The sequence below is a fragment of the Epinephelus moara genome, chromosome 12, assembly GCF_006386435.1.
Source record: "Epinephelus moara isolate mb chromosome 12, YSFRI_EMoa_1.0, whole genome shotgun sequence".
In the NCBI taxonomy this organism is placed as follows: domain Eukaryota; kingdom Metazoa; phylum Chordata; class Actinopteri; order Perciformes; family Serranidae; genus Epinephelus; species Epinephelus moara.
The window spans coordinates 22,911,630-22,934,700 of record NC_065517.1 but is presented as its reverse complement, the minus strand read 5'-3'; the positions used below and the strand labels follow the sequence as shown (position 1 = coordinate 22,934,700).

Sequence of the window (23,071 nt, the reverse complement as noted above, 5' to 3'; positions counted from 1 at the left end):
CATTGGTTGATTCTCCTGTCAGTCAAAGTCAGCGGTCCCCGCCTCTTCCTGTCCGTCAGAGCGTTTGTTTTTATCCGCGGTGTCGTGCAGGTCGTCAGGGAAGTGGTGGGCGTTCCTCCGCGTTCGTTCGCTAACTGTCGATGCCGAGAAGATTTTTCTCCTGCGCGACCAGCTCTCCTCATGTTTCTTCCTACGTTCGTGGAGGACATGCATCATTTTAAGCCCAGTCGAGACAGATTGTACACCACCAGGTGTTGCGGATGTTGCCACGTCCGGACGGGGACCATCATCCTGGGAACATGGTACATGGTACGTAAAATGGTTGATGGTGGGGGTTAGCGAGCTAATGCTAGCTAGCGCTGCCTACCAACTGTGTTAAGTTCGCTAAAGTAGCGAGTTATATAATGAATGTCAACCAGACTGTGTTAACGCAATGTTTGTTATTATGAATAGTGTTAGCAGCCCCAGTATTAGCTAGTCGCTACTTTTGACCTAGCTAAAACATGCCGAGTTAACATTAACACAACGGTTGCGTTAGCATTAGCCTGCTAGCATTTCAGGGTTGACTAGCTTAGTGTTTGTGTAGATACAACTCCCACAACCTTGAAAATGCGTTTCACATAAGGATACAAAGACAACAAATGTTAGTTACGAGTCTCTGAGTGCGTTATGGAAGTCTAAAATACGTGACATTTTGATCAAACGTTAGCGCAAATTAACCGTCACGGTGCTGACATGCTAACGTAACGGTTGTCATCCTAACAAGCTTGACTATGAAGGGATCCTCAGTCACATGATTTGCTGTGAGCGAGGCATGTCTAACATCTTATTTATGGTGTATACGGTTATTTTGATCATAGTTTTAATTGGAAATCAATATATAAGCACGTTGGAGTATAGTTAACTGTTTGCTAATGTTAGCTTGTCGTCCTCTGCACACATAGCACTCTCATTCAACTCACAGCTGAATTAATCCCCTCTGTGTCCCTTTCCTTTTTTTCACGTCACACAACAGATGTTTCTGGTTTCGCTTGCGTTTCAAAATCCTCTGAGTTGTTTTTTTCCCCCTCAAACCACTTGGCTATACTTAACACATATTAAACACGTGATCCATGTTCCGCTATTTACACAAAATCATTGCTTTCACAGTGATTTAGCACTTTGAAACCTGATGCAACGTTAGGAAGCTGAAAATCAGATACAGCAGCTGGACACAGCGTTACAGTAAGGAGACAGGGGAAGTAAAGAGTTGGTAAATCCTGGAGAAGCTGTTAAAGTGGTGCATGCATTGTTGTGACAGATATAGGCATCAAGTGTGTGCTCAGACTCTGGTTTGCCTAGTGATGCAAAGAGGCTTACATCTGCATACGAGAGGAAATTGTCGGGAATAGTTTGTCTTTTCATCTATGTTTGTTACTTTGGTTTCAAGCCGCTTATCTGTTGCACTAATGATACTTTAATGTTAAGCATTTAAGCTGCTGTTAACAATAGCTGCAAAGAAAGCAAAACACAACAGGCCTTTTTCCACAGAAGACACTTTGACATATCACAGTTGGAAAAACACAGGTGTCAGTAATGATATTAACAATGGCTGGATGTCATTTAGCTGCTTTGATTTCAGGGTCCTGGTGCTGTGCATGCTCGCTCACTGTCACCCTCACTGGGACTCGTCAGTGTCATTAGTAACACCTGTGCTTTTCCTATTGTGACAGGTTAAGATGCCTGCTAAAAACATAAACAAGCCCACACTGTTCATCACTTGCGCTCACTTTAGTAATAACGTTTCAGTCCTCAGACCTTCATCAGGCAAAGTTAAAATTAGGTGTTACACCAAATTCTAACCCAGCCCCTAAATCCTAACCCTTAACCACTCAACAACTTTTAGCAGGTACTGCAGCTGCCCTTAAAAAGTATGTTCTGTTGCATGCAGTATGAACACAATCTGGACATACTACTTTACCACAACATTACGACCTGAACTTTGAGCCTCTTGCTTTTATATCTGTTACCTTGGAGATAAACGGCACTCACCAAATTCGCCAGAGACAAAGATCAACCCAGAGAGCTCTGCTGTTGTTACATGGCATTTTCTGTAGTTTAACTTTAACATTATAACTGCATAGATTGTAGATTCTAACATATTATATATTTGCAACAGTTAAATTCCATCAGCAGTTCTCTGTCACTGTTATTTTTTGTAGTATTTTATAGGCGTCATTGCGACCTCTAACAGCTGTCAATCATCTCTCGTCCGCTGCACAGAGGACTGTGGGTCAGAATAGCCAAAAAAGCATGCTGGCTTGCATACTGCAAAATTGGACCGGATGTAGTAGAACATCCTGGTATTTTTAGCACACTGCATTTCACATACGGTACATACTAGATCTTCTTCTGGCATACCATATAGTATGGTAGTATGGGAATTGGAACACACACACAAAGTTTTTTTTAGTGGTTCTGGTACTGTGTCACAGAATCTGAAGGGTCACAGATTTCAGTGTTACATTAAGAGAGCCGAGAGTGTTTGATTCACCCACCACCAAGTCTTTATGATGTGCAAGAACTTTTGTTTTTACATTGCTGCTTGCAGAACAGTTTGCTTGTGGTATCTGTTGGTCAGACAGATAAAGCTGTTTCCCATAAGACAAGTCTGTCTGTACCAGTGTAGGCTCAAAACCCAGGCTACTTGTATTCATCAGCGTTTGAGTCCCTCTGATGTGGCTTCCTCTGCCATGTGCCTGTGTGTGTTGTGTCTCTGAATATATGAGTTGTGGTCCTGACAGTTACATTGCCTCTCATGTGTGTGGGTTGTTAGCGTCTTATTCCTTTTGTACAGCACTCTGGTCTGGTGGTTTTAAATGTGCGTCATAAATACATTTGAGTTGAGTTGGGGATTATAGGCGTTGTGGTGGTAAGTGTTTCCATTCTGTCGTACCAGTTTGACTTGAATTATTATCTTCCCTTCACCTAGATTATTAGGATTAAATCTCACAAAAATATTTTATGCCTCCCCAACTCTCTCCTCCTTTTAAATTTGTCAGAACACACAAACTGTAAAGGAGCAGCCTGCCCACTACACTTGGCTCCAGTTAAGTCCATCCTACGTCGATAGACATTCTTTGCAGAAGTTGTAGATACGACGCTGATGTTGTTGAAAGACTTGACAATAATGTTTCATTTTTTAGAGGACGTTCTTGTTCCAGCTTGTAGGTTTTTCATTCCACCTCTCAAAAAGCTACTTTCTCAATGAACACCATTGCCAATAATTTTTCATAGCGTATAACAACTTAAATTTTCTTCCTTTTAGATAACCAGTAGTTTGAGTTTATGCCTGCACATGTAATGTGTCTTTTTCACAGTATTTACAGTCACGTCTTTGTCTTGAGGAATTTATTTTTCAACTGCCTACTGTATCTTGTGAGTGCCGTGCCTGTCAGCGGCTTGAATGCTGGACTGTTCTTGAGTCCTTAAATGGTTCCTCCTCGTGGCTGCATTCCCACATGATGATAAAGTAACCTTGACAAAAAAGGGTGATAATTGTTCATTGTACTGGCGCCCATCTCATCCATGTCTGCACAAGTTGTCTTCTCCACAGTAGTAACGTGAACTGAAAGCAGTGGCTGACTGTGAGCGAGGAATTTGATCTGAAACATAAATCAAACTGTTCATAGAAAATGTTTTTCATTATGTAAAGGATAAGACATGAAAATTATGGTATGAGTTCTTTTTAAAAAACATTTTCTCTTCCTCCTTCCTCTCTTCAGGTGGTCAACCTGTTGATGGGCATCCTGCTGACTGTAGCTGTGACCCACCCAGAGAACGTGCCCACCATCGACTTGCAGTATGAGGTCATCGACCATTACTTTGCCTCCGACAGGATGTCTGGTAAGCAGTTAACCTACATAAGAATGACTGTAAGGGCGAGCAAAGTGCATTTTGAAAACATGACATTTTATGGAGTTTATCAAATATTTACACATCAAACAGTCTTTTATGGTATCCGGGTGAAGATGGTTCGCCCGCTGAAACATCACTGAATAAATATCTCCCTGCACTGGATTTAGAGGTGTATAGCTGCTGTTTTCACTAACACATTAGCTGCTGTTATGCCGAGGTTGAACATGTGATTCATCTTCCACAGGGAGCACACCTCCCCGCTGACTGCAAAACAAAACAACTCATGAGGACAACACAACACTGCTGTGCTGCATGTTGTCTGAAAATGTTGTTACTGGTGCCGTGTCACTGGTGTTTCCTCAAAGATTTATGTTGGTTCCAAGGTGTTTGTGTTTATACGTGCCGGGGCTGGCAGGGACTACCGGAGCGCCTTTTCTTTGGAGCTGGCGGTTGTTTTTGTTGATTTGGCTCGGTGAAGGCTTCTTTTTCTGAAACGGTGACTCAGTGGGAGAGGAAGGGAAACAACCGTGGTGGGCTGACCTTCCCACAGCAGGCACATGCCAGCACGCAGAGCAGCGGAGGTTGTCCGTAGCCCGCAGAGGCAATGTTACCATATTAGTGCTGCTTCATCAGGCTGCACTCATTTTTAATTCAGATCACGTTTAGAAGTTATTTAATGAATATAGAGATAACTTGTGAAGTTTGGATTAGGTTGAGTGTTTGTCTTTTATTATAGTTAACTACAAAATGACAGATATTCTCTGGTTGCAGTCTCTCCTCTAATTTTCTAGTCCTCTTTAAGTTATGTGAAAGCAAACAGAATATCTTTGTCTTAGGAAAACTGGCATTTTACTGACCAAATATTGTTTTAAAGAATACTTTACCTGTAAAATGACTCACCCTGTGTTAAGTTAAATTCATGAGGAAAACGTTGTTTTTCTTGCATGTCTCCACGGTGAACGAAGAATCCAAAAAGGACAAACATTCATAATGAATAAAACTAATTGGGGACCACATTTAACAACGGCAAAAATAGAACTTGTGCAGTATAATCGATGTCTTATTTATCCAGCCGTGTGCTCTGCATTTTCACTAAAAACGTTATACTATATAAAACACTTGTGCTCTAAGCGTGCCTGAAAGAACAAACGTTTTCTTCATGAATTCAAGGTAACACACAGTGAGTAACTGATATACAAATGATAATTTTGTGGGTGGAGTAATCCTTTAATTGAGAAAATAATTGGCTTATTGAGAACAAAAAGTAGATGACGTGGTATGTCACTGCTCGGTTTCTTTTTGGACAATTAATATAAAAGCTTTTTGACACATCTGACCCTCCGCAATCATATACAAATGACACAAATCCAAAAAATAGTATCATTTAGACCTGACAAAGATCAATGAAAGTAGTGTTTTCATCACACCCTTTTTTGTATTCATAATACCAGAGCTTAGGCCTTTGCAGATTTTGTTTTCAGTAACCTAAAGGTGAGCTCCAGACAGCCTCACACACTGATGTTCAAGTTGTTTTGCCCGAGCTGCTTAACAACAAAGAAATGTCTGCGGACCGCATTGCTGCAGCAGCTGTCTCGCAAGCATCATTTCTCCAGTGCAACAGGCAGAACAGTTTGAGGAAGCGAGTGACTGAGTGATGGAGAGAAAAGAGGATATGAAAGGCTGGCCTTTTAATTATACCCGGCTGCGTTTCATTGTGTATTTACCGACACCACGCAACCGAGAGGGAGAGGCTTAATGCTCCCCAGAGCTGGCCTTTAAAAACAGAGTTGGCTGGAGACGGAGAGAGGCCCTGAGACTGCTCACTTAGACTGTATGCAAATCACTGCTGCTTCAAAGAGAGCAGGCACATATACGCTCACCCACACTCACTGATGTATATACATTAATGATTAAAGCTAAACTAGAATTGTCCTCTCACTTCTTCTTAATACAGAGAATGCCTGTGTTGGATTCGCCATCTCTCTGCTGATGCTCACCATCAGCGCCATGATGGTGTACGGAGCCATTACTGTAAGTCTGCACAGTGGATATGTTGCCTTTTATAAATCTCCTTTGACAGCACGCACTGAATTTAAAGTGCTGTCACGGTTTCTTATGCAAATATGTAATCCCAGAATGTGCATGCGTTTAAGAAAAAGCAGCGCTTTCAAGTTGTATAATAATAGCTCCAGAGTTAAGAGGTAAGCAAGACGTAACAGGAAATACCAAAGCACCCTCCCCCCTACTTTTATTTTTGTTTAAACTCTGGTAGATTTTAGCTGGATGCTCAAAAGACTCCTGATGCAGTGGGAGTGTAGCGCACGATGCTGTGTTCTCACTGCCTGTCATCTCCACCTCACAGGCCTGCCTGATGGCATCAAGACTGACAGGTTTGATAGCCTTTTGACGTGGCCCTGCTTTAAGCTGCTAGTCGGGATAACTGCGCAGTCAAAGCATGACACATGTCTGCAGGCTGTGCAAGAGTTATGCTTTAGTGCAGTCTCCCAGACAACAGTAGTAGAAACCCTTCTCCCAAAAATGTGGCTGTGCAAAGCTGTGGTTGCTGTAGTGTCCCAGTAAATCACCCTAAATGTTTGAACCATGATCGTAAAGTAAGATATTTAGCACCCTGCTACATAATGTAGGAGTGGAGAGTGAAGTAGGAGTACACTGATAGGAAAACACCCAGAATGCCTGTAGAGATTCTTGTCAAGTGACCCAGTTAAAGGACCGCTTTGCTGTGTATTTGTTACAGTACAGACGCTGGTATACACAGTTACTGTGTCAGCACTCCCTGTCCCTGCAGGCAGGCTCCTTTCATTTACCCCAAACCACATCTGACGATGCAGCCACAGCCTGAGCAGAAGGAAAAGATGTTTTCAATCCAGGGAAACTCTAATTAGACATTTTAAGCCAAGAGGCCCAAAGTTAGAATCAGAGTTAGAACATATTTTTAAAATAATGAAACCGTAGTGTTTCTGGTCGCTGCTGCTCAGACTGTGACTCATCCTCAGCTGTGGAGTTTGTAGAGGGCAGTAGAGCCAACTCACTGGATTCAGATATGTAAGAGTGTTAAGACAAGTATGTGGAGATAAGGTTGAAAAACATGCAACATGATGCGCTTACACAGAGACCTCAAACAGGATCTGTCTAAATGATGAGTGTGTTCATAACTTGACCTTGACTTCAACTCTAATGGTTCTCCCCAGCACCGTGACGGCTGGCTCATCCCGTTCTTCTGCTACCAGCTGTTTGACTTTGCTCTCAGCTGCCTGGTGGCCATCAGCTCTCTCACTTACCTGCCCAGGATCAAGGACTACCTGGACCAGCTGGTCAGTGCCAACAGTCAGACCTGTCACACCAGTCTACTTCTGTTAATGTTGCGAATCGGTCACACTACTACGCTTATGTTTATATCACAACAGAGAATCCTGACATCACAGACAACATGATACAGTGTTTATAACGAAGCCTCGTGTTTTCACTTTAAAAAAAATACTTGATCTAGTATTATGTTTTATTAAATACCAAAAAGGTCCCACCTACAACATTTTACTGTTAAAACGGCCTCGGGATCTTTTTAAAGTGGAGTTCTTTTCTAAGGGCTGCATGGTAGAGTTGACAGTGATGTGAGTTGAATAAGTAGAAAGCGGTCTTATTGATTATCTGACGTCTGTTCTTGTCTTCCTCAGCCGGATTTCCCGTACAAGGATAACCTCCTCTCCCTGGACTCCAGCTGCCTGCTGCTCTTTGTGCTGGTCTTCTTCGCCTTCCTCATCATCCTCAAGGTGAATCAATTGGTTATTCACAGTGAAATCTGGTTTTATTCAGTGTGTTGGTTCATTTTATGTCTGTTCTACTAAAGCAAAATAATATAAAAGATGTCTAATATGTTGAGATGAGAAAATCTGTATTAGTTTCATGTCTTTGGATTCATTAATGGGGTGATGTGATGTGATTAACACAGAGAGCAAAGTTCTGTTTACCAGCACCACAGGCTCTGTCCTATTTAAATTCCCTCTGGTGCGTTTAGATAGGAAGGAGACACTGTGGTTTAATGAGTGAAGGGATATTAAGTGTTTATTGGCTGTTGAGTCACGCAGCCTGATTAAACCATAAAACTGAAAATGCAACCTTTGTCTCCAGGCTTACCTGATCAACTGTGTGTGGAACTGCTACAAGTACATCAACAACAGGAACATGCCAGAGATTGCTGTCTACCCGGCCTTTGAGACCCCTCCTCAGGTATGCAAGCTGCTGCTTTAAACACTCTCTGACTGACCACTATGAATTTTATCAGTATCAACTATCACAAAAACAATGCAGCAACATGCAATACTTGCGCCAAACCAGCAGGGGGCATGCTGTCCATACATTAACAGTCGGGGAAGCCAAGTGAGGACAGTCGCTGCAGAAAGTGTTTATTGGTAGGAGTTTACCATGTCAGTGAAAAACATTAATTACCAGCAACATTTAGAAATATTTATACTGGACAGTTGGAGGCTCATTATTTCCAGCAGATTTTTACCCCCCAAAAAGTCTTAAAAGGTTTAAATGTTTTCACGCATCAAAAACTTGAGTTTTACCGACTGATTATTACTTTGTCAATCGCTCAATTAATCAACTTCAATAACGCAAAACTGAAAGAACACAGACACAATTTAAAGGAAGACACAGACAACTACACAGTGTAGATGCAGGTGTGCTCAAACGCCAGAGAGAAGCCACTGCAACGGGCACACGTTTCCGAGCACCTATTTTTCAGGCCGCGCGGCTGCGCCCTGAGAAACAGAGTTCAATTTTTGGAACGCAGCAGGGCGCACTGCATGTCATGTGGCGAGGACCAACTAATCACAGCAGACGGATACCTTTCCCTTCTTCTGTAAATACCAGTCTGTGGTAAATATGAAGAAGAAGTTGATCATTTTAGTGCAGAGCTGCCCAGAGCTTTACATCTGACCCACGGACAATACACACTTATATACACACTTATAAACAGAGCCTGGAAGAAGATAAGCTCTGCACTCAGGATTTAGAGTAGCACCCAGCCCCTGACCTTGTGTTTTTTTCCGGACAGTTAAAGATGCAGCTTGTGTACTAAGACAATAAAATATTTGTTAAAAAGAAAAAAAAACAATAGATTATAAAATAAAAAAAAATCTATAGAATAAAAAACAAAAATAAATAAAATAGAGTAGAAATAAACAGCAGGGATAACTTCAGGTTAAAACAATTATTAAAACTTAAAATTAGGACTTTAATGCAACTCCCAAAAGAAAAAAAAGAGCCAGATTGAAAATGTAGACCTTTAATTTAATTTGAAAAATACAAAGCAAGCTTGTCTCTTACATCCAGAGGTGGTGAGTTCCACAATTTACGGGCATAAAAACAGAAAGCACTCTCATCTGGCCTTTTATGGGACACATGAGGAACATTTAAAAGTAAAGCAGTGGAGAACCTCAGTGATTCTGTGGGAAACACTTAAATCACCGCTTCATGTTGAACCTGTATGTTATAGATATTTATATAATTGTTTTATGCTTTGTTTTCTTCCTTGTTTCTCCAGTACATTCTGCCCACTTACGAGATGGCGATGAAGATGCCAGAGAAGGAGCCACCTCCCCCCTACATGCCTGCTTAAGCACCAGCCCTTTTGCCAAAACACACACATGCACACACACACCACCACCACCACCATATGCATTCCTCCCTTCCCTCACTGACCCCTCCTGAACACCATTACGCCCTTATGCCCCCCCCCTCTGCCCTACTGTGTATGTATAAGGCCACTGGCAATGTTTCGTTCAACCCTACTGTCTGTATTTCTACAGAACGTCTATGGAGCATCTGGGAGGTTTGAGAGGAGACACGTGGGAAAGACTGAATGACATAAATAAATGAATGAGTGAATGTGATGTTTGAAGAGCCGTGGAAGCTACCAGCCCACCCTCCCAACCCTCTGGCCTTTTTTTTATGTCTTAGTAAAAGGGATACATGTGAAAATTAAATTGCTTGAAATGCTCTCATCAATCCAGCACCATCCTATCTATAGATTGATATATGAAGTGTAAAAAAAAATATAATGACAATCCACTTATTCTAGCTCTTATTGTTGACTTGTGTTACTCCCCCCCCCCTCCTAATTATGAAGATCTAGATTATTCCATCTCAGTCTTGAATGGAGTCTGTAGCACTTTTTCATCTGTTATTTATTTAGCTTTGCTGTGGTTCAGTTCACTGCACCCCCACACCCCCCCTGACATGTTCATCTCTCCCTGCTGCCCCGATGTGTTAGCACAGCTAGTGAATAGTTTCCCAGCTGAGAGACTGAGAGACAGACGGAGAGGAAGAGCGAGGGCACTGATGATGGTGGATCATTTTCTCTGCTTCTTTCTCACCCCACATCTGGAGCAAACAGCTAGTCTTGTGAACATTAGTAGTTGCATGCTTATCAACAGCCTCCCCATTACTTTACTGGTAATATGATTTTATCCTAGTGGAAATACATTTGACTTCAATAAACGTTTCAGAACAGTTACGTCTTCAGGACTCTTTTGTTCATGGCTCATATACTGAAGTAAATTTAAAAGACGTTAACAGGAGTTGTCTAAGTGTGTTGTTGAGGAAAATGATCATACCTCAACCTCAAACATGCACTTGTAGCTGTTCTGGAGGTTGCGATTGTTACATGATGTTCATCTGCAGATTGAGTTCACGCAGTTGTCATGGAAATATTCAACATGAACAGTAAATCATTTGGCGTTATTAAAACCTTATGTTGTCATCTTTTCACCAAATCCTTTTCCTACAATATTGTGTTGCTTAAATGCTTAATTTTACCCAACAACTTAAAGGTCCAGCGTGTAGGATTTACAGGGATATAATGTAATAAAAATGGAACCTAACCTACAAATAGAATATAATATAAGTATGTTTTCTTTAGAATATAATCACCAGCCGTTTTAAATCACCTGGGATCTCATTTATAAAACAACTCCCACAAGCGGTACTAAAATTGTACGTACGGACAAAGGCCAAAAATGTTGTAATTGCAAATGTTGTAATTTCTATAATCAGGCTTCCACCTCACCATGAGCATCGGCAGTTTCCTGTCTCCAAAATATTGGTAAGCATGGGTCAAAGTTTCTTCCATCAAGTCTGTTTTTACAGATCACAACTTATGCGTGGGAAGTGGCATACGCATCTTTCAGGCCTCATTTTGCGCGTACACAATATGGTCCATTTGCTCTGGAGAGGAAGTGACCTCTGCAGATAGGTTAGCTCCTGTTAAAAACCTCCTTAATGCCTGGCTCTTCAGTTATTAGAGAAGAAAGGTGAGCACATGTCAAGTTATCAGAGTAAAATGTAAAGCAACTATTAGCAGGTGCTGGAGGCCCGTCTGCAATGAGCCAAGCAGCATTGGAGAAACACTGATTTGTAACATGAAACTGCTTTAATCAGTGTTTTTACCGGTTTAAATCACCTGGTTTGTTTTGGAGAGGAGGAGACCTCTGTGGATAAAAACCTCCTGAATAATAAACACTGAAGGAATTGTAACTGGGAGAAGTTTCGTCCTGAGTCCTGTTGTAGCAGTTTGTCAAAATAAAATAAATGTCCTCTGCTACTTTCAGTTTTTATTGGCAGGGACAAATGCTCCTGGTCTACAAAATGAGGGGGACGTGTCCCCTGTGTCCCCCCCAAAATGTACGCCTGTGGCTAGCTGGGGTAGTTTATATTCTGTAATTACAATATACAGCTTTTGGCTATTTATAAGCTGGTTTCAATATTCTAGACTCAATATTTTATAAATATTACTTCATCTTGTGTAATAAAATAACAAAAACGATTCAGAGTTCAGCATTTAATCACCAAACATTGTTCCTGGCAGTGTGGTAAAGTCATTAAAACACAATTTAGACCTTCGTGCTGGGGAAAATTAAGTGGTATAGTTAATTGAATAAATAAAATATGAAAAATCGAATTAATTAGGAACATTTAGTGACATTTTTATTAGTGGAGAGTGGTGCGTTTGAGGGAAGTGGCCTCAATCTGATTTAATTGAATTTGCAAAGGGGGGAAATCTATCAGTGTTTTTTTTCTCCATATCCTTCAGATTTGTTTTCTATACCGTCCTCCATACGGTCTGTTACGGTGGCTCGGAGGTCATGCCCCATCTCTGGATTGGGTGCAGGGTGTGACGCATTGGGCTGAGAGCCCCTCATATGTGGAGGCGGTCAGACCCCCGCTGAGCTGAGCTGAGCTGAGCTGAGCAGGACACACACACGGACACCACCGGAGGACTCTGTGTGCACATGATGAAGTCTGTCCTCTGCAGCCTGCTGTCCTGCGCCTCTCTGCTGCTGTCTGATGTCCTGGCCACATACCACCTCAGTGTGGGGGACCCTCAGCTCATCTCCGCGCAGAGCTTCGCACAGAGCAGGACCAATGGCAGACCACCGCTCAGGACCCTCAATCCTGCAAGTAAGTCACTGCAACTTGTGTCCAATATACTCTGTTTGATATTTCTTAAGGATAGTTTTAGTGGTACTTTCTAACAATGGTGGAAGAAGTGTGTTTTACTTAAATTAAAGTAGCTATATAACAGTATAAAACACCTGTGGTGGAAAGTAACCTAATTTATTGCATTACATTTAGGCTACTGTGTACCTTAAAGGGGAACCTAAACCGAAATCAAGAATTACAGTATGTTATTTCCATGGCTTAGGAGAGTTAAATCAGTATTTGTGCACATCTCTCAAAGCCAGAAACCAGAGAAGTATGCCTTAATTTTGTGACGTCATAGATCAGTGGTTTTCATACTTTTTTTTTGCCCAAAGCCAAAATCTTGAGACACACCTGTATTTATATCTGTTCACAACAGCCTCTATAAGGTGTGTTATCACTCTTATCATGACATAAATGTTTGTTTTTATTTGCTAATATCAAATAACAATTTACAACCATGAAATATTTATTACCAAAATGATTCAAGAATTCATTTTAAACTTTTTAGAATTACATTAAAGCACTAATAACACATCCATTTAAATGGCAAATAATGTAAGATAATGTGATGTGTCACACACTTACAATTCCCATGTCCCACTGGCAACAAAAAGATTCCTGTGTGGTTTTTTTTAATTAAATTTATACTTTATTAGGAAATAGGTGCACACAACATACTGATACAATTAAAAATTAATTTATAACTTATTACATAGGCCCAGTTGAATATTGCAATAATAATGTGTGGTTATCACAAAATCCCACATGAGAACCGCTGTCATTGGGTCTAAAGTCTGGAGCTGCTCCATAGACAGTGAATGGGAGACTGATTTTGTGGACCCAAAAAATGTCTGTTCCTTTTTTATATGTAAGTTATCTTAATTCTGTTGTAGTGCTACGTCTGAAACAGAAAATGTTCCCATATACTCAGAATATTCCCCTCAGTGCTCTCAGTGTCATCGAAAACATCATTCACCATTCATTGTCTATGGAGCAGCTCCAGACTTTATACCCTATGACATCACAAATTTGAGTTTCAGCACTCTAGTTTTTGGATTTTTGAGAGAGTTGTTCGTGTCTACTAATATTTTCAGACTGTCTTAGACCATAAGAATAACATATGTGAATTTTGAAAATGGGTGTACTTCTCCTTTAAGTAAAAGTGGCTGTACATTACTTTACACTTAACAATGTTTCAGTGAGAGATATTGTACTTTTTACTCCACTAGTTTATTTGACAGCTTTCATTATTGGTTATTAAATTAGTAGCTTTGTAGCTTTCTTGGCAACAAATAAGTCTATGAGTTGTATGCAGCTCCAACAATTTCCCTTTTAAACATAAGCTGGTTGCATTTAAATAAATATTTTAGGCCTATAGATGGAAAACACCTCAAAATTTCACAAAAAAATAAATATCAGATAGTTGGTGAAAAGTCCAAAATATGACTACAAATGCATTGCAAAAATGTATTTCTTCTGTCCTCTCCCATAAATAATGAAGGGGTGTAAAGGGGTCGGACCCCTAGATTGAGAACCACAGGACAAAACTACCTAACATAAGATAAAGTCGTTAAAATAGCTCCACCTCAACCAGCTACAGCAGTAAAACACTAGTTAATCAATATAAACAATCTAACAATGTCATATATAATTACAAATAAATTACAGGGGCCAGTTGTCTTCAATAAGAGTACCATTACTTTCATACTCTAAGTAAATTTTGCTGATAATACATGTATATCTTTACTTTAAGCTAGATTTTGAACGCAGGATTTACACATAATGGTGCATTTTTACGTTGTTGTATTGCTACTTTTACCTAAATACAAGATCTGAATACTTCTTCCACCACTTAAACATTCAGAATGGTACTTTATTAAAAGTACAGAAGTATCATTAGCAAGTAAAAAGTACTTATTTATGCAGAAAAATTGTATTGTATTTGTAATTGTATTACTGTACGGTATATCAGATTGTTAGATTATTCTCAGTAAGATGCATTTTAATGTAGTAAATAGTCAAGCTCATCATTGGTTGTGTGTAAAATGTTCATTTGCAAAGTAACTATGAACTATAATCGTCAAATTAATGCAGTAAAACGTGGAGTAAAAAGTACAATATGTCCCTCTCAAATGTCGTGAGGTCAATCTCTTGTCACAAGCTATGATTTGTTTACATCAAAATAACGTGAATTGTTTTGTAAATTGTTCATTCTTACAGATTACATTTTGAAACAGTATTTTTTGTAAATTGACAATTAAATATTGAAGACTAGACCTGAAAGAATAGATATTTCATCTTTCAAAAATGTTATCTAACGAGTGATATAACAACCAGATTTGACACTTTTCTCAAACACAACATGCATGAAATGTTAAATTCTCACTGGGTGTTTCACAAGCGTTACACAGGATTATCCCAGCTTGGTGCAAACACCCCAGGTGGCTGATCTTACACTCATGCTTCCACTAATAATTTGTGTGTTGTTGTATATCTCACTACAACGTATTGTACAGTGTCAACTTACACAGCTTTCCTACTAATGTTCTCTATCACTTTTCCTTTCTGGCGGCCCTGTAGTTCACAGAAGTGACTACACGTATAGAGGAGGGTATCACTACCACTACCAGCCACCCAGGATCCCTCCACCGGTAGTGTATCCACCTTTTCCTCTGTCTCCTCCAGTGACTTACCACAGGCCCTCAGTCCCCGTGCCGCCCTATCACCACAGATTCAAAGGGCCACACATGCACCACATATACAAAGGTCTGTCTCCACCAGTAGCTCACCATCCCCATCACAGGCTCAAAGGCCCGTTCCCTTACAAACTGAAGGGTCCATGCCCCACACAGTCAGAGGCAACAGTGCCAACAGCACCTGTGGTACACCTCCCTACCGCCCCTCCGACTCTACCGGAGCCGACAGTGCAGCCAACTCTGCCAGCGACTACGGTGGCACCGCTGACAACCATCCTGCCAGTGGTGGTGACCACTGTGCCGCCAGTGGAGACCACCGCTCCTGTGACGCTACCGGTCAGTACCCAAAGCGGCTTCATCACCACCATCAGTCCTGTGGAGACAGGTAGAATATTACCAGTTAGGTTTGCTTTCCATCCCAACGTCCTCACTGCTTTACAGGTCAGATCTGTTTGTTTCACTCTGACAGAGAATAGGAACACCACTCAGAGCAGATTTTATGTAAAGGAATCAAACACTTTGTGAGTGAGTGAAAAGGTTGATGCCACAATCATATCTGTCTGGTAAATATAAGCTACAACCAACAGTCTGCTAGCTTAGCTTAGCATAAAGACTGGAAACACAGGGAAACAGTTAACCTGTCTACACCTACCAGCAGAGTCCTGCACCCAAACCAGCATCTCAATGTGCAATACCAGACCCACCCAACCACCCACGCATATGACCAATTAGTCCTGCAAAACAAGATTATGGGACTGTATTGCCTATATCTTGCATACAATGTTTATAGAAACATGTATTAGTGCCCTGTTTAGCTGTAAGAGTGAGAGTTTGTGAACAGGAAGTGAGCACCATACAAAAAAACTGAGATCAAATAGTAAAACTAACAACGCTGATCAAATATAAACCCAGATTCTGTTACTGAGTTGCCAATCTCTCGCCTCAATTGTTTTCAGAAACATGTTTTAGTTTACTGTTTAACTGTAACACGAGATCGTTTCTTGCCTGCTGTCACCCATTGTTTTACACAGACATGTTCACATTACATCACCCACCAGCAGGAGCGTTCATTGGTCCGGTGTGGCATGCTGCATACTGGTAGTTGTAGGTTTTCTACCTCTTAAGCAAAAGCATACTACTACCAATTTCAATCCTACACACCGGACCTTTAAATTAAATTATAACTATTTTCATTTTACTTTAATATGTTTATTACCTAACACCAGCGATCGTACCTAAATGTACTTTGTTAAATCCAGAACCAAGACCGGAAAAAAATGATGCCAAAATACCAGATGTGAATCAATTCTATTGCTCGTCACCCATCGGTATCCGCGGATACTTAACCTAACGCAGGACTCTGCCTTCCAGCACCTCTAAAGCTCTCTAATCAACATTTCATCTGGATAAACTTCATGTGGAAACACTGACTTTATATCAGACATTCAAACATCACATTCAAAAAATGTTTTACAGGGAATTTTTATTATTAAGGAAGTTTGATCTCTCTCATGACTCTCCGGTCTTTTTTTTGTGTCATATGTAATTGTTGTAAATGAATGATGTGTGTTCCCAGTCATGTGCTAAGCTAAGCTAAGCTAACCAAACCATCTGCTGGCTGTAGCTTCACAGCTACTATACAGACATGAGAGTGGCATCAGTCAATATGCATTTTTCCCAAAATGTCAAACTATTATTATAGTGATAGAATCTAATCTTTGATGGCATTTTAGTGGCAGGAGACAAAACAAATAGCTGTCTAAACACCATGAGTTTCCACTCTGTATCACTTCATCATCTATCCTATTGGAATTTATGAGATACGGACAGATTAAGACATCTGGAAACTCAAACCTTAAAATATATGCCAGAATATGCATTTGAAGTTTATAATAAAACAAAGCTAAAGCTGATATCATGTCTTAAAATTAAGGCAGATTTTTCTTCCAAAAGCAGAAAGGATCTGAGGAGATGTAGTTGAGTGTGTGTATGTGATTGGACAGGCAGGCCTGCTAACACTGTCTCCATCTTTAGGTATCATGTAACTTTTTGTGTGTGGGCAATAAGCATCCTTTTCATTCAGGGAAATGAGATAAAAGGATACGTCCGATGATCAGTCTCTGATGGACTGTTGAGACACTGAAATGATACAGTATGTATGATGGCATACTAAATCATTTTACCCAAACCACAAGCTTTTATTTTACCACTGCAGTGATGCACAACAGTTTCCTTTTGTTACCATGGGAACCTGTGCTGTGCATCCCAGAGTGTCCTGTGTTTTGTTCTCACTGTGACAGTTTAACTAACAAGCTTGAATGTGTCTCTGAATGATGAACTGGGTTTTGGACTTAATCCTGCCATGGTTTGGTTGATCACCAGAGACAGACTCTCAGTGCAGGAGCCGGCCCCTGGACCTGGTCTTTATCATTGACAGCTCTCGCAGTGTGCGCCCCGGCGAGTTTGAGAAGGTGAAGATATTCCTGGCTGACATGGTCGACACGTTGGACGTGGGCTCGGAAGCCACCAGAGTGGCTGTGGTCAACTACGCCAGCACGGTCAAGATCGAGTTCCTGCTCAAAAACCACTTCAACAAACCAGACATGAAGAAAGCCATCTCCCGCATCGAGCCCTTGGCGGCTGGCACCATGACCGGCCTCGCCATCAAGACCGCAGTTAACGAAGCCTTCACCGAGCAGTCTGGGGCCCGGCCGCGCTCCAGGAACATCTCCAAAGTGGCCATCATAGTGACAGACGGGAGACCTCAAGACCAGGTGGAGGAGGTGTCAGCTGCAGCTCGGGCCTCAGGTATTGAGATCTATGCTGTCGGGGTGGACCGTGCTGACATGCGCTCCCTGCAGCTGATGGCCAGCATCCCTCTGGATGACCACGTCTTCTATGTGGAGACCTATGGCGTTATCGAGAAGCTCACCTCCAAGTTCAGGGAGACCCTGTGCGGTAGGACAGAGACCTGCAAGACCTTTTTTTAAACCATTAACCCTGGTTCTAGTTCCTCAGTAAGGGGCACCTACAGTCTACAGGGGGTTTGTCGCAGATTTCGGATCATTTACTGTGTTATTGGTGAATTATAAACTCTGAAATCATGAGGAAAGATACCAGATGTGTTTAACCCCCACATGGACTGCAGATGTTGGCACTAGAACCTGCTTGTAGTCGCCAAGTTAATCCAAGGTAAAGTCTTGGGGCCGTGCAGCCCTAAACTTTCAGCTTCTTTTTTTAAAGGCAAAAAATGTATATGATGATTGTCAGTAAATAGTTTTGCAATCAGAGCATCATGATGGTGATTGCTTTGAATTTATCCAGTTTTGTTTGAAATGATTTAAATGCACAGCAGAACCTCACTTTTTCAAAGCAATCTGGAAAGAACAATTCTAAACAAATGAGTGAAATACACTTCAATATGGACACATGCATAGACCATAGTCTTTATATGGTTTGGCTTCATTCTATCATAAAACAACCTACATATAATTACAATACTGCATTCATATGAATTCAGAAAACACGTTTTGTTGCTGGTGAAATAACTTATTTACATGACTAGATTTTAATTCACTTCTGTACAAGCAACCCAGTCTCTGGAATAAATGTTGACACCGTACATTTCTGCAAACCACAGTTATGTTACATTTGTACGTTTCATATGTTGAAACTTGTTGAAACTTAACATTTTTCCACATTGTGATTTTCAGTTTTATGTAGTGAAAACACTGTGGTTAATGTGTGGTTGGGTGTAGGCACCAAAAACACTTGGTCAGTCATTTTTGGCTTAAAATAAATGGCTGTTGACGGCACAACCACTGCTGGAAGTGTGCTGATGTTGCCTTGAAAATACCCAGTTGTTGTCGCAACAGCACCCCTGAAAATCTCCTCACATCGCCCTAAAGATACTTGGTTGTTGCCAGAACAACCACAGCTAGAAATATGCCCACATTGCCTGAATAAATACCCACTCGTTGTTACCACACCCACTGCTGGAAATGTACTGACATTGCTGTAAAAAATACCCGGTTGTTGTTGCCACAGCCACCCCCTGGAAATTTGCCAACATCACCCTAAAACTACCCTGTTGGTGTCAGAACAACTGCAGCTAGAAATGTGCCCACATTGCCTCAAAAAAATACTCATTGTTACCACAACCACCGCTGGAAATGTGCAAACATTGCCTTAAAAAGTACCCAGTTTTTGTTGCAACAACTACCACTAGACATGTGCCAACGTCACCATATATAATACCTTGTTGTTTCTGCCACAGCCACCACTAGAAATGCACAGATGTCGCCTGAAAAAAATACCAGTTTTTTGTGGCAACAACCACCACTTGAATTATGCTGACATGGCCTTAAAAAAAAAACCCTGGTTGTTGTTGCCACAACCACCCCCTGGAAATTTGCCAACATCACCCTAAAACTACCTGGTTGTTGTGGCAATAACCGCTGCTTGAAATCTGCTGGCGTCGTTTAAAAAAATACCCAGTAGTTGTCGCTACAACCACCGCTGGAAATGTCCCGTTGTGGTCTCGAACAGTGGACTTCTGCTTGGCAGCTGTCTCTCCTGGGTCTCACACCATCCCTTAGCTCATATACATGTAATCTAATCTACATCAGTTAGAAACATCGATCAGATACATACAAAACGAACAAATGTAATCTATCAGTGGTTTGCTGAAACACACACTGTGCCAACATTTTCTTCTGGCGACTGGATTGTTACATGAACTTCAGAGATTTGGACAAATGAGGTTTTGCTGTTAACTTTTTCCATGTTACTGTCTGATGTTTGTCTTGTCCCCCTACTCCCCTAATTTTATCATGTAACTGTCATTATTGTTATACTTCAGGGTTCTGTGATTTTACCTGTGTTGTCCAACACACAGTGAACCTAAGCAGTTCGCAAAAGACCTTGGCTGAGATGTGGTGAAGGTGTATGAACGGATCAGGTTTTTCACCACAAGTGACATGTGGTCAAGTACAAACACACAGGACAGCTTGCAAATGTCTTTGTTTTTACTCATATAAATTGATCACAACTTGAATCAGAAATAGCAGATTTTACTTCTTTTTGTCAACATGTATCCTCCATTAGAAAAACGTACTTACAAACATCATCTTGTTCAGTGGATTTTTGCAACTACCTTACCCATAACAAGCTAGCTAACTTTAGCATACTGTACGTTAGCACATGACACTGTACCCATGCTGCCATCTTGACAGCGCCATCCCTTAATCCCGGCTTGTTCCAGGTGTGGACCCCTGCGCCATGGGACACGACTGCGAACACATATGCGTCAACAGCAATGCCTCGTATTACTGCCAGTGCCGGAACGGTTATATCTTGAATGCGGACAAGAAAACATGTTCCCTGAAACGTAAGAACAAACTGTGTGGATTCCTGCAGCACATGTGGCTTCTTGCTGTGATATTAATGCTGCTTGAAATATATATGTGTAAAAAGCCTTTAAAGCAATGTGCAGAATGTGTTTGGCCTTTAAGCAGGGTTTCACAACATCGCAACCAACTGCTGCATGATTCCTGACTCTATAATTCACTGTTGACTGTTGCATTTGTTGGACAATTATCGGGTAATATTATAGAATTGATTCACTATAATTGTTGTGGCAATGGTAACGTGATATTTTAAGAGTGTGACTGAAAGCTTTGGTTTGATTTTGGAATAAGTAGAGTGGGTGGTATTATGTGTGCTTTTTCACTCTCAGCATGATCTGTTACACTGATGTGAAATTTGCTTTCTCCCGGCAAAGAGGTGAAGGCGGTGGTGGTGGAGGATCCCTGTAAATGTGAAGCCAGGCTGGCTTTCCAGAAGCAGACACAGGCCGCCCTCCAGCAGCTCACAGCCAAGCATATCCTTCCTGTTGTTTCAGATGTGAACCTTTTTATTATAAACATTCTCCGCGGCACATTTCTCTGACGTGACGGCTGATTACTTCCACCTGCTGGCGTTGTTATTTTAATATATATTAAGAGTGTGTCTTGTGTATGTTCTCATCACTTAATTGTGCCTGTGAATGAGTTTCCTTGACTGATCTCACTATCCGATGTGTCTGGGAGAATCGAGCGTCTGGAGAACATGGTGGGCCGTGCTTAAAGCTGCACACTGTGGTAGGTGTTGAGGTGCTGACAGCTTTTTTTTCTGGGGGTGATTTGTAGTAAAAGCCCGCCACCCACCGCACAGTTTGACCTTTTGTTTATTTACCCTCTGCAGAGACAGCTCGCCGGTTTACATCCTGGACGTGGACATGTGTTTCCTGTCATCCACCCTCCCAGAACTACTGTATGGACTTCGACCACAGATGGAGTGAAGCTGTGATTCCCCATAGTTACTGACTGTAGTGACTGATGAGTAACAATATCTGTTGTTGAATGTGGGCATTAAATGTTATGTAACCAAAGAAAACAAGTATTATTTTCAGTATTTCTCATGTACTGTATCATGTGTGTTTTGTGTTCTGTTTGTACAAATTTGCATATTGTATATAGTTTTTTTTAAAGAATATCATTGTATTTACTTAGTAACCGACTTTAATAGAAAAATGACTTTTTTGCTATGAAGCATTCAGCCAGTAAAATGTTTCCAACTTTAAATATTTTTGCTTATTTTTTATTATATACTCTCATTTTCAACAATTTAATCATGGAAAGTTTAATTGTTACAGGTTGTTTCATGATGATAAATGTTAAATTTGTGTGTCTGTGAATGTTATCAGATGACATGTAACCAAGCACATAAATTGGGCAATAAAGTAATCACTACAGAGGGTGTTGTGTGCACTGTTATCTTTACGAGCTCTAAAATGAAAGGTCATGCTGACGTGACAATATTAATACCATTGGCCTATTCAAACACAGTCTTATTGTCTGAATCTTGAACAGTGAATCTGATATAAGTTATCTTTTTTTTAAGAAAGTGAAATAAAAAAAGAATCCATTGTGCAAAGTCATTTGAATCCAGGGTGGGATGGTGCCACTAACAGCGAAATCTGCCATATAGAGAGGTAACGATGAGCGGTAACAACAGAATGTGGTTACATTCATTCATTCATTTTCTGTAACTGCTTATGCTGTTAGGGGTAGCGGGGGGGCTGGAGCCTATCCCAGCTGAGATTGGGTGAGAGGCAGGGTACACCCTGGACTATCACAGGACTGACACATAGAGACAGACAACCATTCACACTCACATTCACACCTACGGACAATTTAGAGTCACCAATTAACCTGCATGTTTTTGGACTGTGGGAGGAAGCTGGAGTACCTGGAGAAAACCCACGCTGACATGGGGAGAACATGCAGACTCCACACAAAAGGGCTCGCCCACCCTGGGTTTGAACCAGGAACCCTCTTGCTGTGAGTCGACAATGCTAAGCACTGCATCACCGTGCTTCCCAAATGTGGTTACATTTAATTATTGTTATTAAAGTTATTGCTTGAAAAAGTGCCAACCATAACTAGTGAAATATGTGGCTCATGAAAGTTTAGCGGATTGTTAGGAGCTGTATGCAACATTCAGAACACACAAGCAAATAACTATTTGCTTTGTAATGTCCCGTAAACATGGTGTGTTCTTTGCACCCTCAATGTAGAACAACAAGTCAATGTAGATGACTAGAAGGCACTCTCAAAAGCGAGAGTGTTCCCAAGCACCTGGTTTTAAGGATCCAGCCATTGTTCCCTGAGATAGACAGCTTTGGAACCACTAATGGACTCGGGGGGGAGGTCTGGTGCCACCTCGGTTGAAGATGCCTCGCTAAAGTGTCGTCTTGAGTGGCGAAAATGAGAGGATGTGCCTTATCAGCTGCCCTCTTGAATGATGAAAACGAGCGGATGTGCCCTTTTTGGCTGCCCTCTTGAATGATCAAAACAAGACGATGTGCCCTATTGGATGAAAACAAGCGGATGTGCCCTTTTGGCTGCCCTCTTGTCCCCCATGTCATGCAG

The 23,071-nt window shown here is 41.2% G+C and overlaps 2 protein-coding genes across 3 annotated transcripts; both read left to right on the top strand.

The window, feature by feature from the left end:
- The first annotated feature begins 72 nt into the window (after window positions 1–72).
- On the top strand, window positions 73–10,431 carry laptm4a (lysosomal protein transmembrane 4 alpha). The gene is made up of 7 exons (XM_050058426.1): window positions 73–309; window positions 3,765–3,885; window positions 5,852–5,928; window positions 7,107–7,229; window positions 7,590–7,685; window positions 8,044–8,142; window positions 9,464–10,431. Exons 1-7 carry the CDS (start codon window positions 181–183, stop codon window positions 9,536–9,538), a joined length of 720 nt encoding a protein of 239 aa, XP_049914383.1. The 5' UTR covers window positions 73–180; the 3' UTR covers window positions 9,539–10,431.
- A 1,715-nt stretch (window positions 10,432–12,146) lies between these two features.
- On the top strand, window positions 12,147–21,896 carry matn3a (matrilin 3a). Of its 2 annotated transcripts, none has more exons than XM_050058901.1 (6): window positions 12,147–12,378; window positions 17,481–18,056; window positions 20,362–20,487; window positions 20,881–20,979; window positions 21,169–21,238; window positions 21,342–21,896. In XM_050058901.1, exons 1-5 carry the CDS (start codon window positions 12,210–12,212, stop codon window positions 21,222–21,224), a joined length of 1,026 nt encoding a protein of 341 aa, XP_049914858.1. In that variant the 5' UTR covers window positions 12,147–12,209; the 3' UTR covers window positions 21,225–21,238; window positions 21,342–21,896. The 2 variants fall into 2 exon arrangements, with proteins under 2 accessions (XP_049914858.1, XP_049914859.1); XM_050058902.1 differs by lacking the exon at window positions 17,481–18,056 and adding an exon at window positions 14,983–15,483.
- The last annotated feature ends 1,175 nt before the right edge of the window (window positions 21,897–23,071 follow it).

Bases quoted from the DNA above. Each gene is read 5' to 3' on its own strand.
- laptm4a (XM_050058426.1), top strand. From the start codon at position 181: ATGTTTCTTCCTACGTTCGTGGAGGACATGCATCATTTTAAGCCCAGT. The intron at 3,886-5,851 runs GTAAGCAGTTAA...TTCTTAATACAG, and splicing joins TGCCTCCGACAGGATGTCTG to AGAATGCCTGTGTTGGATTC. The intron at 5,929-7,106 runs GTAAGTCTGCAC...GGTTCTCCCCAG, and splicing joins TGGTGTACGGAGCCATTACT to CACCGTGACGGCTGGCTCAT.
- matn3a (XM_050058901.1), top strand. From the start codon at position 12,210: ATGATGAAGTCTGTCCTCTGCAGCCTGCTGTCCTGCGCCTCTCTGCTG. The intron at 18,057-20,361 runs GTAGGACAGAGA...GGCTTGTTCCAG, and splicing joins GTTCAGGGAGACCCTGTGCG to GTGTGGACCCCTGCGCCATG. The intron at 20,980-21,168 runs ATATCCTTCCTG...GACTGATCTCAC, and splicing joins CCAGCAGCTCACAGCCAAGC to TATCCGATGTGTCTGGGAGA.